The sequence below is a fragment of the Fistularia commersonii genome, chromosome 17 (genome assembly GCF_037954325.1).
Source record: "Fistularia commersonii isolate RoL2024-O1a breed Wild chromosome 17, RoL_Fcom_v1.0, whole genome shotgun sequence".
Classification (NCBI taxonomy): Eukaryota; Metazoa; Chordata; class Actinopteri; order Syngnathiformes; family Fistulariidae; genus Fistularia; species Fistularia commersonii.
Window position 1 is genome coordinate 5,716,165 of NC_141300.1, and position 19,455 is coordinate 5,735,619.

The 19,455-nt window shown below is 45.5% G+C and overlaps 2 protein-coding genes across 2 annotated transcripts; both read left to right on the plus strand.

The window, feature by feature from the left end:
• The first annotated feature begins 1,034 nt into the window (after positions 1–1,034).
• On the plus strand, positions 1,035–6,801 carry th (tyrosine hydroxylase). Its single transcript, XM_086163922.1, has 13 exons — positions 1,035–1,214; positions 1,864–2,073; positions 2,231–2,405; positions 2,520–2,608; positions 2,702–2,769; positions 2,889–2,939; positions 3,573–3,718; positions 3,820–3,955; positions 4,364–4,433; positions 4,515–4,571; positions 4,676–4,771; positions 4,890–5,023; positions 5,704–6,801. Exons 1-13 carry the CDS (start codon positions 1,068–1,070, stop codon positions 5,861–5,863), a joined length of 1,539 nt encoding a protein of 512 aa, XP_086020048.1. The 5' UTR covers positions 1,035–1,067; the 3' UTR covers positions 5,864–6,801.
• Positions 6,802–7,514: 713 nt separating this feature from the next.
• On the plus strand, positions 7,515–15,907 carry igf2b (insulin-like growth factor 2b). The gene is made up of 4 exons (XM_086163923.1): positions 7,515–8,193; positions 8,989–9,139; positions 10,618–10,796; positions 12,240–15,907. Exons 1-4 carry the CDS (start codon positions 8,119–8,121, stop codon positions 12,477–12,479), a joined length of 645 nt encoding a protein of 214 aa, XP_086020049.1. The 5' UTR covers positions 7,515–8,118; the 3' UTR covers positions 12,480–15,907.
• Positions 15,908–19,455: the final 3,548 nt, after the last annotated feature.

Here is a 19,455-nt window from a genome sequence, read left to right on the forward strand (position 1 = left end):
AATACACATCCATTAACACGGCTACCAAGCGTAAAATAGGATTAAACAAGTTGGAAAGGTGGATCATTTTTCTTTTCTTTATTGTGCTTTATCTTGTCATCCCCGACCAGGCGGAGGGGCTGCACTTGTGTACGCCCGAGGCCACAGGCGTGCTCTCTAGCATTTTCAGCCTGTGTGTTCCAGTTGGGGGGAGGCGGAGGGTCACACCGTGGCCCATTAGGTTTCTCTGCGCCCGTGCAAGGTTGCTGCTGTGACCAGGGGGTCCTCAGATAATCATCTTATTCCCTGCTAGCCTGTGGGTACCGTACATCACTTCACAATCATGTTAACTAACCCGCATGCTGCAACCAAAACCTGCAACGGCTATGGTTACCCTCGTTGAGGCTGTTGCCGTGGTAAGAAATAGACTGAAACAGTCTATTTCTTGTGTGTCTGTATGTGTGTGTACACGTGGATGTTTTACAGTTAAATCAATTTTGTGAAAATGCTGCAGCGATAGAATTCACCCGACAAAATGCCTAAATTTTCCACAGTTGATCTTTTTCTGGTCTAACCTTTGAGAGAAGGGTGGTGGGGGGCGGAGGCGATCATTATTATACGACGATGACGCAGTGCGTGGACAACTATGAAACCGATATTTATTACAATTAATAATGATTAACAATTAATAATTTGGAGGGTATTATTTCCCTGTGTAGCTCTAGTAATAAATTAAAAATAAGATACCCCGAATTAATATTTAGTTGTATTTTAAATTTAAACAAAAATAAATTAATTAAAAAAATTAAATCATGTTCTAATACATTGATTATGTCATATGTTTTCTTTCTTTTCTAAATGTTAAAAGGGTCCAGGAGCCTTTATTCGAGACGAAATACCGCCTGTTTCTGCGTCTGTGCACGGGGGTGGGTGGGGGGGGGGGTCACACAGTTCTCGGAGTCGGGGACGTGCGCGTTGATTGATCGGAGCGGAATTCGCGTGTTTGACGTCAGAGGCCGCAAACAAATCACCCTATAAAAAGTGGAACCTTTCCGGGGGGTGAAAAAAGAGGGGGGGCAGAGCTCTGGATGCGAGGTAAGCAGACCCACGCCGTCACACTAGTCACTCCAGAGCCGAAGGACAGCGGGAAGATGCCCCACTCGAGCAGCTCCACCTCCTCCACCCGGAGCATCCGAAGAGCAGCATCCGAGCTGGAGAGGTCCGACTCCATCACGGTAAGGAACCTTCTACACATTCCTGACCCAATTCTGGAAAAAAACAAAAAACAAAAGCAAACAAACCAAAACAACAACAACAACAAAAAACAGAAAAGAGCTCTTCCTCTCGGTAACAGCATCACTTGGCGCACAAGAGCCTGCTCTGCTTAGGTGGATGCGCAACTCCATCATGAGCGAATCGCCATGGAAACCAATTTAAAAGTAAAAACTGTTTCCGAAACTGTTTTGATGGAGAGGCTGTTGCTAGGTTGGAAACCAATTTCAGACTGAATTTGGCCCCCCACCCCTCACAACCCTCGAAAAAACAGAAATCTGTTCCAATGAATCCGACTGATTTTATTCCCCAAAAATATCATGATAAGAAAGGTAATCGTGACAATCTCTCAATGTGCGTCCCACGAGAGAATCTTATAGAGCGTGAAAAAAGGAACTATATAGCTATCCTGTAGATAAAACTGGATCTGCATAATTCCTGTGCCATACGCCATAACGGCATCCCAGGGTAGGAATAAATTGCATGTGTGCGCTTGTGCCTCTGTGTGTGTGTGTGTGTGGTCGGGGGGGGGGGGGGGTCATGGGAAATACGAGTGCGCCTTCAATCACGACGAACCCTACTTTTTTTTATTTGTTTTGTTTCTGTAAACAGTCCCCGAGGTTCCTGGGCAGACGGCAGAGCTTGATCGAGGACGCGCGGAAGGAGCGCGAAGCCGCCGCAGCTGCCGCCGCCGCGGAGGCTGCGGAGGCCGCCGAGCAGATCGTGTTCGAGGAAGACGACGGCAAAGCCCTCCTCAACCTCTTCTTCACCCTGCGGAGCGCAAAGACGCCGGCGTTGTCGCGCACTCTCAAAGTTTTCGAGGTATTTCCACATTTACGCGCGGTTATGCGCAATTACGCGCCAGTCCGCGCCCGGCAGATACACGCCGCGTCCCCTTGCGCCCCCCCTCCCATAAATTAAATTATAAATTTCTTCTGAATATTTAGAATTATTTCTTTAGAATTATTTTTTTTTCTAGACTTTCGAAGCAAAGATCCACCACCTGGAAACCCGACCCTGTCGGAAACCCAAGGATAATCTGGAGAGCTTGGAGTACTTCGTCCGCTTTGAGGTGCACCTCTCGGACGTCAGTACCCTGATAAGCTCCATCAAAAGAAACGCAGAGGACGTTAAAACGACCAAAGAAGTCAAATGTAATGTTGATAAAAAAAAAAAAAAACAGAAAGAGAAAGATTTGAAACATGTTGGATATTTTGTTGACTGATCTGAACCTGCCCCTTCTTTCTCTCCCCTCCTTTCTCCGGCAGTTCATTGGTTCCCAAAGAAAATAGCAGATTTGGATAGGTGTCATCATCTGGTCACGAAATTCGATCCAGACTTAGATCAAGACCATCCTGTAAGCAAGGATCTCTGTGGCCTGCACGAAAACAATCATATTGAACCAACGTGTCACCTCTCGAAAAAAATCACACATGTTTAATTTTAACAGGGCTTCACAGACACTGTCTACAGACAGAGGAGGAAAATGATCGGAGACATCGCCTTCAGATACAGACAGTGAGCTCCATTCTGTTGTCTGGATGCTGCATGCTACATCGCACATTCGGGATGAAATTTTAAGTTGTATATATGTAATAGATATTCTGATATCCTGTGTGTTGTGTGTCTCTTTGCAGTGGGGAGACCATTCCCAGAGTGGAATACACAGAGGAGGAAATTAGCACATGGTAATGCTAATTCCACGGTGCCTCCAAGATGATATGCATAAGAAGTCTGAGTGGTCTGCAAACAAAATGCAAAAAAAATTAATGGAATACCACTGCGATTGTTTTCTCGAACAAGCGGCCCGATCCTGCGGCTGTTTTAATACAAGACTGTCACTTTGTCCATTTCTGCCCACTGGCTTAAGGTTGTGTGTCAGTTGGATGTGGTTTGACTTTCATGGATATTTTGGCAAATTAGTCACAGATGAACAACACTGTCATAGCTGTCTGCTTGATGTGACTTCCACCAAACAGACCGTGTCAGCGGGCTGGGAAAGAAAAGTCGTTTCCCTGCATTTGTTTACAAGTCGGTGGATTTAGTTGAGGCCCGACGGAGCTGCGGAGTTTATTATAGCTTTCAAAGGCATGTTGATGTTAAAAGCAAATTTCAAAATTGGTTTGCTTTGAGTAAAAATTAACCAACCGACCAATTAAAAATTAACCAAATAGAAGCAAAGTGATCGTCTCATCATTATGGTTTCAAATGACTGTAATATAGATTAAAATTCAAAATAAGTCAAGATGTTTAGGTATTCGAGATACTACTTTAAACCACCCTTTTTTTTCTTTTTCAAATGCAAATACAACCCATAATAGGCGGGAAGTGTACTCCACTCTCAGGGACTTGTATGCCACTCATGCCTGCACTGAGTACGTGGAGGCCTTTCGTCTGCTGGAGAGGCATTGTGGGTACAGTCCAAACAACATTCCCCAGCTGGAGGATGTGTCACGTTTCCTCAAAGGTTAGAACTAGATTCAAATTATTATTTGGAGATTTTCTTTTCCTAAATGTCACAGATCAGAAATGATGAGCAGGAAACATTTATCTTTATCTCTCCCGCAGAACGGACGGGATTCCTGCTCCGACCGGTTGCCGGTCTGCTCTCGGCCAGAGACTTCCTGGCCAGTTTGGCATTTCGGGTGTTCCAGTGCACCCAGTACATCCGACATGCCTCGTCTCCTATGCACTCCCCGGAGCCGTGAGTATCCTGGCAACACCGGCATGACCTTGTCGCATCCAGAGGCCACCTCCAATGAGACACACACAAATAACAGTAAATATGTACTTGAAAAAAATATGTATGATGAACAAAGTTATTTAATAAAGCAAATACGTTCGTCTAGATAAATAAATAACCAAACAAGGGTACGGTACATACGTGCTTGTTGTTGGCATGTATGTATCGTGTCAAAATAGTCCCGGAATAAGTTCGTGCCCTAAATGCGAATGGCTTTTTTTTTTCAATTACATGAGAAATGTCTGTATTTTGCTGAACAAACTTGACCAAGCTTGATGATGATAAGAAATAGCAGTCGCTCAAATATCTCAAAGTGTCTTTTTTGTTCACTTTGGATTAAAACGCGGCCATTCCTCTCTTTCCCTCCAGCGACTGTGTCCACGAACTACTGGGCCACGTCCCCATGTTGGCCGACCGCACTTTTGCTCAGTTTTCACAGGTAAGGGAAAGATATACCAAGCTCAACTGGGTATTTTCACCCGAGCCGCGCCGATAACGGTTAATGCTTGATCGGCTGCAGAATCTCGGACTGGCGTCTCTGGGAGCTTCGGATGAAGACATCGAGAAGCTCTCCACGGTGAGGCCAGCGGCGCTCCTTGGGAGCCTCCAACGTATAAGATCGTTTGAAATGTCCACATCTGTGCTGATGTTTTCTCAGACTCACTGTGTTTGTCCAACCAGCTGTACTGGTTCACGGTCGAGTACGGCCTGTGTAAACAGAACGGCGAGGTGAAGGCTTACGGAGCGGGGCTGCTCTCCTCTTACGGAGAACTTGTGGTGCGTGTCCCGCCTCGGAATTCAACTCCAGGGAAATTCGAAAATGCACTTTTTGCACAACCAACGGCACTCGCCTTTTTCTTAATCTGCCATCATTTTCGCTACACTTTGACTCCAGCACTCGCTGTCCGATGAACCCGAAACGAGGGAGTTTGACCCCGAGGCCGCAGCGGTGCAGCCCTATCAAGACCAGACGTACCAGCCCGTCTACTTCGTCTCTGAGAGTTTCTCGGACGCGAAGGAGAAATTCAGGTACGGCGGGCTGCGCCTTCCAGCCCGGGCTCGCACATAATGCCAACACTGGACGAAATACAGAGACAAAGGCGGGGAGAAGAAGAAAAACAATAAAGGGAGAGGGTTGTGTAAGGACAAGGTCAGAGAACAGCCAGCCAAACCCTGAGGCCACAAACTTTTGTAGGTCAGCCATAGCAGCTAGAGACAGCTGTTACCAATGTAATCTTTCTTACTGAGGCAAAATGCTGCCGTTTTATTTGGCGAACACATCAAATGTTGCCCTGCAAAACAAGTAGCTTTAGTGAGTGTTTTGACAGTATTTGGTCTCGAGCAGACTATGGCACATGAACTGCTTGCCATGCTGGATGAGAAAATATCGGTGAGAGAATATTTATAAAAACAGTGAATTTGAAAACGGGTACGTTGTGAATGTCATTATATAGGGGTGCGTTGCTCCTGTGGTGCTGATTCAAGCAGAATATACCGTTTTAAATAAAGAGCATATGCATATACACGAGGTGAAACCCAGCCCGGGAGAAATGCTTTCTGGCAGTTATGAGGAAGTTCTCTCCGGCCAAGTCAAATATTCAGGTTACGCTCCTCAGACGGGGCCGCGTTAATGTGCGGGGCACAGAGACGACGTCTTTAGGTCACGCCGCTCTCTTTCCTGACCTATTTGTGTCTTCTTTTTCGACCAGGACGTACGTAGCCAGTATCAGCCGTCCGTTTTCGGTGAGGTTTGACCCGTACACCAGCAGCGTGGAGGTGCTGGACAACCCGCTGAAGATCAGAGGAGGCCTGGAAGGAGTCAAAGATGAGCTGAAGGCCCTGGCGGATGCCCTTGCTGTTTTGTCATGAGATTGACAACCTGACCACCACCACCACCTCATTGTACCCCAGCCGTGTCCAGTCTGTGTAGCCCCCCCCCTCCCCACTTCTGTTTGCTTACTCCCTGCAGTGCTCCGTGACGTCTGAAGTGTGACAAGACCAATTTGCTCATCCTTTAGCTGTGATTTTACCTCCAGTCGTCCCACCGGCCGATAAGGTTACGACCATGAAAACCTCAATATCGAAACCTCAGTCGAGTTTCCAAAGATGCTCCGCGGCCCCTCTGGTAGTGGATCCACGCGTGACTACAATGGTGTCTGACTTACTGGGCCATATGTGCTGTTCGCGAAAGATTGTGTTGTTTGAGATACGTGTCAAAATCAGAACCAAATTCAAAGGAAACCATGATGATGAATGTATTAAAATAATAATAGTTATGAAAAAAAAAAAAAAAAACACTCAATGGGGACATTTCATGATGTTGAAATGAAAAAATATATATACTATTGAGATTAAAGTGTGTATTCAAATCACATTTATTTTATTTAGAAACACATAACTGCCGTGTGATAAAGGTTTATTTTATGTCAAAATTAATATTTTCTGAAAATGTGCTGTTTGAATTAAGGTGTTTCATGTGTTGCAGTGTAAATGCATGATTTCCAAAAAGGGTCAATTTTCCATGTACTTAGCTGTTGCTTCAAATAAAAGTAGAGAGAAAATCACAGCTCAACATTTAGTTGTCACGTTTAAACTTTTTTTTTCTTTCAATTCCTTATAATTCACGATTTTTACTTTATCTCAATGAGGTGCATCTGCACACTTGCAGTGTCCCTTGCCTGCCAACAGAGGACGCACTACAACGGGATTCACCCGTGTGGCCCTCCACAAGCAGATTCCCGGAGAAACTTGAATGAATGACTTATTTTTATCCCGCCACAAAGCACCATATAATATAGACAATAAAGATAATATACGATGAAAAAATATGAAGTACTGTTAGATGACTGACATCCAAATGATAACTGGCTTTTGTAGGAAAGAAGGGAAAGGATAATGCATAGAAATAAAGTATTTAAAAAGAACTCAGGAACCACAGCTGTTAAATGCTGGGCTTATTTTAAAGTGGAAAGTAAATTCTTTGGACGTTAATAATAAATCAGTCGTTTGGAATCTGGATTAGATCTGATCGCTTGGACTTGCAGGCGAGGAGAGTCGTCTGGATCAGCAGAAAAACAGCCGCGGAGGTTTGAGGATCGGACCGCTAGATGTCAGTCTGACTCTGAGAACTCGACACACACGCACACACTCACACACACACACTTCTCAAGAATAGGCGACGGTATAAAAAAATCCCCTTAGATGTAAAATCATACTTCTTTTTTTACAAGAAAACCACTGGGGAAACTGTTTAACACAACCCTAACATTCTCATAAGTATGTCATGTAAATATATTTATTATTATTATTATTATCATTGTGAACTCACGCAACCTCGCTTTCACCAGGTGAAAGAGCTTTTAATCACTATCTTATTTGCACCACTTCACCCCATCTCCGCATCACATGATGCTGCACCTGGTGATCCCAAGACTCTGACATCACGCACCGAAGAGACCTCCCGACCCACCCCCGTTCCTTCCATCCATCCATCCATCCATCCATCCATCCATCCATACATCCATACACCCATCCATACATCCATCCAGCTTACGCCTAACGTTGGATATCCTTCCCTCAGAGGGGTGACTACATCGGCACATGTTGGTGCCGGGCTCTCCCGAGTGGTGGAGGTGTGGGTGTGGGTGTGGGGCCGTTGACGTTTCCCCCTGCGCTCCCTCGGCCCCGTGCGTAAACATTGTGATTGTAGGTTTCGGCGCGCGTAAACGTGGAAATTGCCGATGGAATTGTTCCATTTTTTTTTTTCGGTTGGGACTCTCACTCTCTCCCCCCTCTCTCCCGTTGCCCTTTTTTTTCTTCTTCTTCTTCCCTTTAAGCACTTTTCCATAAAACCGTCTCTGGACCATTTTTTTCTCCTCTTCTTTTCCTCAAAGCGGCCAAGAAGAGGAGGAGGAGCGAGGGGTGGGGTGTGGGTGTAAGGGGGCGTGTTTTGGTATATAATACTTCTGCATGATAAGTTTTGTCTGTCGCCTGGTCTTTGGGACAGCCTCTCACACATCATCTCTATAGTCCAACCAACTGGGAAACTAACTCACCTGCAATCCTCTGACCAAATAACCACCGACTATTCTTTTTTTTTTCTTTTGTGACTACTGCCGTCAGACATGGAGACCCAGCGAAGACAGGGACACCACTCACTTTGCCACACCTGCAGGAGAACGGAGAACAGCAGAATGAAGGTAACCACCGGGGACCCCTATCCGTGTGACGCCTCTGCGGGCACCGACCCTCTTTGCAGGTTGGCTTGACACCTGAGAGATCCCCGTTTTTGTTTTTGTTTTTTTTGCTTTTTTTTCGACACGCAAACGCATCACTTTCACTCCACAACGTACCGGACGTCTCCTAATATACGCGCAGCAGCGATATTCCGGGGTGCGCAGATGGTGCGTAAAGCATCTGGAGCTTTTGGGTTGCTTTCTTCTTTTTTTTTTTTTTTTTTTTGCAACAGGTTAGAATCAATGCAAAGAGTTATTTGATTCTGCCTACCGATGGTGCGCAGTTGGCAGGAGCCGGAGCAAACAGCTGGTCTTTTCGCCGGCGGATAGGGGGCGGTAGGTCCGAGGGTCAGCGAGCTCACTTACAGGGTGAGCAAGGAGAGATATCTGCTGAGTCTGGCTTTTTTTTTTCTCTCCTGATAGTTAACTATCGAGCAGCCGGTCTTGCAACTTTCCGGGGAGTTGTGTAAGACTGTGAAAGTCAGAGATACAGCCTTTTTTTTTTTGTTTCCCTCAGACTAAGCACTTCTCTCAGGTGCGATGGATGACAGCGTGGATTAGAGCGCATCAGTTTCTCCCTGACCGGGGTTAGTAGGTTAATACAATAGTGAGGGGTCAAACAAGTGAGCGCGTAAAAAAATCAAAAAAGCCACACCTGGCTCATCTATTTAGAATGAACATTTTTCAAAACGCTGATGAAATGCTTCATTTTTGTATATTTCATTTTTTTTTTTTTTTTTTTGCTTCGCAACTTTGCAGGTCCAGAAGATGTCCTGGTCCGGCCGTGCGCTGCTGTGCGCGCTGACCCTGGCCCTGTGCGCGGTGGAGGCGGCCTCGGCGGAGACGCTGTGCGGGGGGGAGCTCGTAGATGCGCTGCAGTTCGTCTGCGAAGACAGAGGCTTCTATTTCAGTAAGTTTGGAGGAAACGGCGGCGCTCAAACGGCGCAACGGCTGGGTGGGGGGTTGCGGAGAGAAGGGAGGGCTGTTGAGCCAGCTGTGCGTCTTCGGGAGCCGGTCCTGACTGCGCTGCTGGGGGTGCGCATTCTGCACCCCCAGACCCCCCACCCCGGCCCTCACTGTACCTCTCATTGCATATGAAAGGCCGGCGAGCTGTGAAGGCACACACGACCCTGCGCGGCACAATGGGCCGCTTGTTTACCAGTAAAGTAATAGCAGCCCCGATAGGCTCACCAGTCACCTCCGCGTTCCCAGAGCCGCGGCCCCCGGCTTTTTTTTTTTTTTTTTTTTTTTTTTTTGAAGATTTGGAGGAAAGATCTTTAAAAGAATGCCTCCGATCGGAAAGAGAACGCCGACGAGCTTTTACGTGAAGGCTTTGTGGTCGGCGTTAATCCTCGGATGGATAAGCTTCTGTTTCACCGGCCTCCAGTGTTTGCGACACACATAGTTCACCTTCTTCAAGTCTGCAATGCAGAGAGGAGGGGTGCCCCCCCCTCACACACACACACACACACACACACACACACACACACACACACACACACACGCTCGTGCACTGACAGCCATACCCAAGCCACTGGTTTTCACCTTTGACAGATAGGCAATTTCTTTGTACCCCCCCTTCCAGAGATCATTATCCAATTTGGGCCAACATCCCCCACTCCTATTTTATACCCCCCCCCCCACACACACCATCACCACCACCACCCCGGATCACACTCTTGTTGTTCTCTCATGTTCCTCTCCCTGCAATTAAATCTCGCCTTCCCTCTCATGAGGTTTCAGCAACATTGTCTCGGGCGCGGGACTTCAAACAAGCCCTTTATTGATCACGGATAGTGTTCCCATGTGCAACCTCGTAGCGCTCCACCACCACCACCACCACCCCCCGCTTTATTCTTCGTGCCCTTTTCTCTTCTGTCATTTCTCTCACCCTTCTCTGATTTGCATTCTTCTCCTGGATTTCAGCCCTCACACACCCTCTCACTGATCTCTCCTTTTTTTTTTCTCCCCCTCCACCTCTATGCCCCTCCCCAACCGCTTTATCTCTGCTGACTTGACAAAGGACAAGGTCACAGAAGAGTTTCCATTTTATGTATTTGCTCATCTAAAGGTCTCTGGGAGAGATTATATGTCTGTCTCCGTTGCTCTCCTTTGGTGTCTAAAGGGCAGGCTGTTTACGTGTGTATTTGCTCATTATGGGACTTCCAGATAGCCCTCATCAGATTATCCTCTACAAACAAAAAGATTTGTTGCAGTTGGTCATAGATTTCCTATTATCCTCTTTGCTCCGTGGACTGATGTGATTGTCGAAGTAATCCCGCAATAACAACCTACATTCATTTCTGATGAGAGTGTTGTGCTCGCGGCGCCAGACTCCTGGAAGCGCCCCCCGTCCTTTTCTCACCCGTGCTGTTTTTCCCTCCTCAGGTAGGCCCACTAGGATTGTCAACCGGCGCACCCAGAACCGTGGGATAGTAGAAGAGTGTTGTTTCCGTAGCTGTGACCTCAACCTGCTGGAGCAGTACTGTGCCAAACCCGCCAAGTCCGAAAGGGACGTGTCGGCCACCTCTCTACAGGTCATACCCGTGATGCCTCCAATAAAACAGGTACGTCTGGTCAACAACAACACGCCAGTATGGGAAACGGTAAAAACCCACGGCTCTTATCTGTCCTCCCATCGCGTTTGCCTTCACTCGCCTCCATGCCTTGCCCCCATCTCACATCTGACACCAGGGACAGACTGAACCACGTGCAAAGACTGGTTTGTCTGGTTAAATGGTCAACGGTAAGCAGTCACCTTCCATACAAAGTGCTGACCATCGTGGAAAAACGTCAAGACGGTCACAGGACGTTATAATCAGGAGAAAGCAGAGCTGGTCCGCAAGTGTATATGTGTGTGCGTATGTGTGGGTGAGGGAAAGGGAGAGCGTGTTTGTGTGTGTGTGTGTGTGTGTGTGTGTGTGTGTAAGGGTGGCGGCGACTGCTGGTCCATAACAAAACAGCGTGCGATTATTAGTCACGGAACAACAAGCTCTTAGAACCTGGCATGCATTTTGATCTGTGTGGTCAAAAACATCTGACCCAGACCGTTGAATTTACCCCCAAACATGGAAGGGAACTGTCAAAGAGTTTCACGAGATGGCACCGTCTCTCAGACCTATTAAAACCCTTTACAGCTCCCCCCTTCCCAACACTCTCCCCAAGATGTTTTTGCCCGGCTCCTCTTGGAAATCACTGTCAGTGACAAGACATTTCCCGAGATGTAAACAAAGAAATCGTAAATTCACGGCGGTGGGAGGGATGAGGGGGTGGAGGGGGTGCTATCTCGGGTCGGGGTGGGGGGGCGGTGGGGGGTGTAACAGGACCCCCTGTCTGAAATGCTAAAAGAGAAGCTGGAAGGGAATTGGTCGGGACATGTCCCCGGTTTGTCTGGGCAGGGAGACTTGATGGGTACAGCCTGCTCTGAGGGCCAGCTGTTCTTTGGCTATTGAGCGGGCCCGGAGTGAATGAAGGGGGGTAAACACTCTTCAAGTGGCAGGACCAAAACAAGCCATTCAGATGGAGCACTGGCTACTCACGCATAAATTCTGGCTTCCCGGCGACCACTCCCACATTCTTCTCAAATCTGCGGTGATTAGCACAACACCTAACAACATTTAGCGGCGTTTGCGATGACGGCGTATTGTCGCTGTGCGCGCGGTGGGCGGGCGATGCTCCGCGTCGTCGGTCGAGACATGCTCTCATGTATATATCAGCCGAGTGACCGCCCTTCCTTTTAGACTTTGTGTGGAAGAGGCCGAACTAAGCACTTGTTGAAAGCCTTTCTTAGCCGAGGAAACTAACACAAGAACCATTTGGAGGCGAGCTGAATGTGTTATGACGCTGTGCTCTGTGAGAAGGATTTCCATCTGACCGGTCAAACAATGACTGAATGCTTTCACAAAATAAACAAAGCTTTCAGTTTATAACCCCTAATGAACTAACTCTATCTTTTCCTCTCTTTTTTTCTCTTTCTCCCTCCCTCCATTTTCGCCCGCACGCCACAATAGGAAGTCCCGAGGAAGCCGCATGTGACCGTGAAGTATTCCAAATACGAGGTGTGGCAGAGGAAGGCGGCCCAGCGGCTCCGGAGGGGAGTCCCTGCCATCCTGAGGGCCAAAAAGTTTCGGAGGCAGGCGGAGAAAATCAAAGCCCAGGAGCAAGCCATCTTCCACAGGCCCCTGATCAGCCTCCCCAGCAAACTGCCACCCGTCTTGCTCGCCACGGACAACTATGTCAACCACAAATGAGCCCGCTGCCAGCCCTTTGCACAGACAAGAGTTTGGAGGGAGAGAAAAAAAAGACTAGGGGATTATAGCTTTGTCTCTGACGTCATTTCTGTGGCAGTCCTCTTTGACCTCCCCTGCCCTGTCCGAGCCCACCAAGCCCTCCCCCTGTTCTCGTCCACCACTACTTGACCCCCCCCCTACCCCTTCTGTAATACTCCCCCCAGGTCTGGGCCCCCGCCCAGACCCCAGTCTCCCCTCCTCTGGAACACAAACATGCCATCACATTCTTCCTGTCTGAACGTCTTCGCTCCCTCTCTCTTTCAGTCACTGACACAAAAGGCACAAACACAAACGATGAACAAAAAGTTAACAATTCGGCTGAATGCAATTCAGGTGGATCCTTAAGCAAAAAGAGTAAAGGGAAGGGAGAAGAGAAGATGAAAGAGATCTGTGGTTTGCAAGTGTCAAGAGGACACCCAGCGGAATGTTGTTTTTTTTTTTTGTCCTTGTGGAAAAGAACTGAAAGTGAAGAGCAGCTTGCATGAGAGAATCCATTCCACGTAATTTTTCCTGAGGCAAAAAGAAAATCTCTGGTAGTTCTTTTTTCTTATTAGTTTGCACCTCTACCTATAAAGGGACTTCCACACTGTAAGGAATTATTTTGTAAAATTAGATTCCTGCTCCAGCACCTTTTGATCACAAACAAAAAGCAGAAAAGAGTCTGCAAAATTGCACATTGCCACGGATTACGTCAAAGTAAAGAAAAAAATGGCACTATTTTTTTATGAACAATGAACGTGTAGCTTAAAAAAAAATGTCATGGTGCTAGCTTTGGGAATGGACTCAAAGAAGAGGTTGAAAAGCACGTTTTTTTCTTTGAATGAATATTAAAGCTTTCCGTTTTAAGGAAAGTGTGACTTTTAGAAAATAGAAATAAAGGATATGGGGGAGCTCCTGGCAGTGGCAATGTCAAGGGGGAAGTGTCACTCAGAGAATATACGGGCTGTGTCAGCGTCTAGGCTCACAGCGAGTGCTAGCGGCTGCTCATCACTAGCTTGCCAGCGAAAGGAAAAAAAAAAAGAAGTGGCAAGGGGGGACCTGAGACCCGGCCCCTGTCGGTCCTGTCCCTCCGAGGCGGCTGGACTCTGGGAGCAGTGTGGGGACACATATGGGACACCATGGACTGCCTGGATTGGGACAGTACTACAGTTCTGGGACAGAACTTCCTGTTTGCCATGGCTTTGCAGACTGTTCTGATAAGAAGTGACATGGCATGGACGAGTGGGATAACGATGATTATATTTTATTGTCTCATTTTTTTCTGTTTTCTTTTCATATCAATGTTTCATTGAAAAAAAAAAGAGGAAAACCCCGTCAGTTTCTGGTACCATGACATTCCTGTTTTTCCAAGTTAGGCTTTGATTTTCTTTTCTTTTTTTTTTTTTTTTTTTTTTTTCTGTTTTGTTTCCATCGTTCTTGTTTTAATATTATTTTACAGTTCAAAAGAAAGGCACAAAAATTTTAATTCAAAGGGAAAAAAGCAGCAATAATGTCAACTAACATTTTATTTTTATTGTATATCAGTAGTATTCACATGCTTTTGCCTGAAAACAAATACTTGAATATATATATATATATATACATCCATATATATATATATAAAATATATACAAATATAGATATATAATTAGTTCCAGGGACGTTGTGTTATTTTCCTTTAGTCTGAGCTGTATCTTGCGTAATGAGCCGCCAAGCTTTTTTGTTATTTGTTGAAATACAAATAAGGGCACTGTATAAAGGCATTATTTATTTTGTTATAAAATATATTTGAAAAATTGGTCCAAATAATATGCGTAGCACTGATGCTAAACTGACGGATTTTTTTTTTTTTTTTTTTTTTTGTACGATCTCTTGTTTTCCAATTGGAGTTGTAAGGCTTTTTTGTAGATGCTTTGTACCAAAAATAATGTCTTTTTTCCCTTTTTTTCATTTGCCATAGTTTTAAAATTAATATTTTAACAACAGCATAGTCTGGATTCGCTTAGGCATGTTATGTCACAGAAATAGGCACATACTCTGAATACGTTGGTCTGCATGGATTTCCAGAAACCCTTCTTGGTTATCTGAGAAACAGAAAGTATCAATGAGTGACTTTATTATTGGAAAAAAAACAAAAACAAAAAAAAAACAAAAAAAAAAAACAAAACTGTTCAGCATTGATTGTACTCAACCCACTTTGTTTGAAGCCACTTTAGTATTGATGGCGGGGGAAATATGAGTCCTTCATTAAATTATGTCTTTGTAATTGTGCATGGTGTCCTATGATCTTCTGAGGAGCATCTCGCTGATGTACCAGTTGCTTTGCCGATTGGGTCATGAGGCCACAAATATCCGATATGGGTTTTTCCAGTAGATTTACACCGGTCAGTTTCACTGGCGTATTAGTGTGTGATGAAAGCGACGTCAAAGGTCACCTGAAAGCCATTGTCCATGTGTGGATGGATGGATGAGTCTATCTGTATATCTGTATTTCTGCTTTTCTATGTCTGTCTGTGTCTGTCTGTCTGTCTGTCTGTCTGTCTAGACAATGGCCATAATCATACGCACCAGTGGCATCAGTATTTCAATGGGGGGTGGATATGTTACACTGTCATTCACCCCTGACCATCTTCCAATCATCCATCCATTATCCTGTGATGAAGGGCTGTCAGGCCGAAGCTTTCCTGATGCAGTCAAAGCACTCGGGAAGGCGTTCTGAGGGAGAAGTGGGGTAGTTGCTGAGTGCAAGTGATAATCTTGTGGTGGAAAGGCAGCTGGGGCTGTTATCTGTACCTGGCCACAATGATATAGCTTTCTGTGACAAACCACTGAAGCCCAAGTCAGAAACAAGGTAACTCAGTGCCACATTACAGTTTCCTCCTCCTGTTGTGACAGACGTCACCCGATCGAATGGAAACTCGCCATTACGAAGGTGAAGAGTCAAGCCAATAGTTAATATATTGTTTCTGTCACAGAGATCTCAAGACTGTCCTGTCTGTAACTATATCCTACTTCTATTGTGCAAAAACACAGACAGTGCAATCATTATTATTATTATTATTATTATTATTGTTATTATTATTATTGTTATTATTATTATTATTATTATTATTATTATTATTATTGTTATTATTATTATTATATTTTCCTGCTGGGACTGCATTCATTCACTATTGCAATGTTCAAACAGGCTACTCTAGTGTTGCAATGAATGGCGTGAAAGACAACCACTTCTTTTTGCTGAATATGAAGAGATTTTCTTGCCGAGCAAAGGCGACTTTTTCTGTGTCAGTTGCTCACTCAGCCTGTGTGTATTTTATTGATTTAACCTCTGCACGCTAGAACGTCCGAAATGCACAATTCATGTACTTTCATTTTTAATATCAATAAAAATCATTTTATCAAACATACCAAATAGTTACTGTTTTATATGGGACGATTCCTTGGCTTGCGTGTTGTTTGCACGCCCCCAGCCCCACCCCCCCGTGCATGTGAAACTGCGCTCGGAGAGCATTTTGGAGTCTTAGGTGTCATTTATACGTGATGTGTCCTGTAAATGATTAATTGCATCTTGAGGCCTTCACAAAGGCCCTCTGAGCCTCCCTTTTCAATTCGCCATCCATCAGCATTTTTTGCCTTTTTCTCCCTCTGTCCACCTCTGCCTGGCTTCGTGTCTGTCTTCTGTTTTGTGATTGGGAAAAGTGTGCAAATCACCACTCACAATGTGGTGAGCAGACTCACCGCAAGTCCTCAGTCCTTCCTCCGCTGCATGCCATACTAAACTTGACCTGTTCTCACTGCCTCTGACACGCCCGCACATACATTCATCCTTCCGTCGTCCTGTGGCTTGCTAACTTCTGGAGCGAGCTCCACTTCAGTGGCTAAGTTTGGAAACCGACATGTCTCAAATTATCACATGCATATTCTGAAAATGGCCCGATCTCTCATTGTTGACATCCATGCGCATATATCCGCCTGCGGGATGTCTGTTACCGGGGAGACTTTCTGTGCAGAGCCCCTTCCAAGAATGGAACCAGCCTTAGAGAACAGGGGTTATCTTGCTCTGCAAAGTTTACTCAAAGCCTTCCAAGGTGGTTTAATGTTGTCTTTTAAAATCTGAAATTCGCAGCCAGAGGTTGAGCAATACTGCTACTTTCCTTCACGGGGAGGGAGAGAAAAAAAAAAAAATCATATGCTGTCAAGCCAACATAATTTTTTTCTGCAAGCTGTGCAGAGCCTTTACAACCTCATGCATCCACTATACGCCGTGCGCATGCAAATAGATTGGAAAAGCGCAATCGCTTCCTACTTCAGCCGACTCCTGGTCGATCACGACATGTTCCTCCCTCAGACGGATGGTTCGCGATGATGAATCGTTCCAAGCAAGAGGCTTCCCTCGTTGACCTTTTTTTTACTTCCCGTCAGCGAAGGGGATCATCTATGAAGAAGTAGTTGGACTAGCGTTTGGTAATACGTTGACCGGAGTCTCCGCGACCGCCCACGTCACCGTTTTGCTCGATAAAAAAAAGGCAAAGCGGTCCGTGATGCGCCGAGACATTCACTGGAAGTACGCGGACTCACAGAGGTGTTGAGTTGTGAAAGAGAATTAGCAAATACCTCGACGGAACAAGACAGCGTAAGAGAATAAAAAGATGTCGTATTTATCTTGTGTCTGAGGTTATTTCGGTCGGGGCGTTCTGCATCTAAATCTGATACCTAGACGAAGAATCAATACGACCATTATCCTAAAAAGGAGAACAATAGAAAGAGCACAAAATGTCACCTTAACCTAAACTGGCGGAGCCAAATAAACCATAATCTCAACCTCACGCATCCATCCCCATCAGAGTGGCCTCCTGAATTGTGGAGCTGAGTGTAGATGTGGGTGGCACAACTCTCCCAGGCCTGACATTGGAAACTGCCAAAGAGCACACTAGAGTTAGTTGTGGTTGGCCGGATGCACGGGATGCATGTAAGGCCAGGCCAACTATTGAGGCACAGGGTTTGGCAAGCGAAGACCATCACAGCCCAGTGTGGCCACACAGGCCAATTACGACAGGCCTTCTCCTCTCCTTTCTTCTCCTCCCCTTCACTGTCTCTCTCTCATCGTTCCCTCTCTCTTTATCTCTCACTTTCTCTCTTGTACTCCCTCTCTCTTTCTCTCAATCCTCACAAAGCGTGCTAACACATTCCTCTTTTCCCACTTCGCCTCTCTAATTGCTGTGGACTGAAAAGAGGGATGGAGAGAGGGGAATGAGATTGAGAGAAAGCGACAGAGAGGGAGAAAGGGGGTCATACCACAGAACTTCTATGGCCAGTACAAACTGTACTGGCCCCTGATATAGTCAAGATCCCCGTGTGGGGCTGAGCATGCAACCTTTTCGCTCTCATTTATCACACATATATCAAGATTTGGCTCATCCCCCCCCGATAATCATAATCCTAAAATGGGAGAAAAAACAATCCAATCCGAGTCCTTGCATAGGCTCTAAAATGGTTTCGACGGAGCCGGAGCATAAAGAAGGGATTGTGTTTCTTCAGTGCCCCACAAAACTATCTAATTGTCGATTCCTAATCAACCAGGAGCTGTGAGGAGGCTTTCCTAATTATGTAACTCTAGGTTGTGACATATTAACAATGATTCGGGAGTTTTCATTTATTGTCGGACAAAGCATAAAAAAGAGAAATGACTGGATGATTGAATTATCCACCTGAATAAATCTGTCTTTACACGGCCTTAGACAGCTGCTGAATTATATTAGTGCAAAATGACTGACACAGCATGTGTCGGTTTGTAAATGGCAAAATACAGGATGTGACTTCCAGGGTATAAAAATGAGACTGAAACAAACTATTTGGGTTTGTAAAAACAACTGCATGTCAGTGTTTGTCTTTGGGCTATGTCTGATCGTCTTGTAAAAAAGCATGAAAAGGATCCATGCAACCCACTCACACACTAAACATAGAGTGCTTTGGACGCTCGATTCGTCAAGTATTGCAATTTTGAGGCTTTTGGTGTCTTTGTCAACACACCATTGAAAGGTCAGACATGGCAGAAACAGCCGAGCGAATACGACATGATATGTGGGATAGGCTGTATTCTTGAGGGCCCGAACATGGGAGACAAGGTGGTTAAGCCATACAAAATTTTAACAATAGAGGAAGTGGTTTCCAGTGTGGTCACTGGGTCATTGCATGCCAGTTTCCTGTTACGGGAAAACAAAAGGGTCACAGCTTTACACTGAAATATACCGTGTGCGTGGTGCAAAGACCGGCCGGGCTATAGATATTCACGGGGGTCAAATATTGCCCTCTGAGACCTCCAGGATTTTAAATGTAAAATGATCCACGTCATGTGATGAAATGAAAACTCATACACCGCATCTTCATTTTCTAACAATGGACTCTCTAACCCTTTCACCCCCCCCCCAAAAAATGATGGATTTATTTTGAGGCAGATTAGAATTGAAAGTGCTACAGGAAGCGTGATGTGGGTGGCAGTAAATTTTTTAAAAGCAAAATGCTGCACTTAATTAAACACGGAGGTCGGCATCTTGTAACGTTTAGGGTTTCTGAATTTTTAACTTTAACATTATGCAGGTGGGTCCTTACTCCACTCTCTCAGGGCATTCATCATTGTTGCACGTCAGTGTCACTATGTAGGGGTCACTGGGGTACTATTGGAAACACATACACACACTCACAGAGAGAGAGAGAGAGAGAGGGAGAGAGAGAGGGAGAGAGAGAGAGACAGACAGACAGAGAAAGAGAGAGAGTGTGTGTGTGTGTGTGTGAGAGAGAGAGAGAGTCTCATTATACATAATAAAGGGAGCAAAACAGCACAACAACAGTTAGTGAATTTGCCAGATAGGCAGCAAACATTTCATTGCCACTTAAAAAAAAGAAGAGACTTTTAACTTTGCGAGCAGAAGCAGACAATCACTTATACTACCACTTG

What these genes read in the sequence shown, in the direction of transcription:
- th (XM_086163922.1), top strand. Translation starts at nt 1,068, where the DNA reads ATGCGAGGTAAGCAGACCCACGCCGTCACACTAGTCACTCCAGAGCCG. An exon ending in ACTTAGATCAAGACCATCCT is followed by an intron (nt 2,609 to 2,701) that starts GTAAGCAAGGAT and finishes TAATTTTAACAG; the next exon opens with GGCTTCACAGACACTGTCTA. An exon ending in GAGGAGGAAATTAGCACATG is followed by an intron (nt 2,940 to 3,572) that starts GTAATGCTAATT and finishes AACCCATAATAG; the next exon opens with GCGGGAAGTGTACTCCACTC.
- igf2b (XM_086163923.1), top strand. Translation starts at nt 8,119, where the DNA reads ATGGAGACCCAGCGAAGACAGGGACACCACTCACTTTGCCACACCTGC. An exon ending in CGGAGAACAGCAGAATGAAG is followed by an intron (nt 8,194 to 8,988) that starts GTAACCACCGGG and finishes GCAACTTTGCAG; the next exon opens with GTCCAGAAGATGTCCTGGTC. An exon ending in TGATGCCTCCAATAAAACAG is followed by an intron (nt 10,797 to 12,239) that starts GTACGTCTGGTC and finishes ACGCCACAATAG; the next exon opens with GAAGTCCCGAGGAAGCCGCA.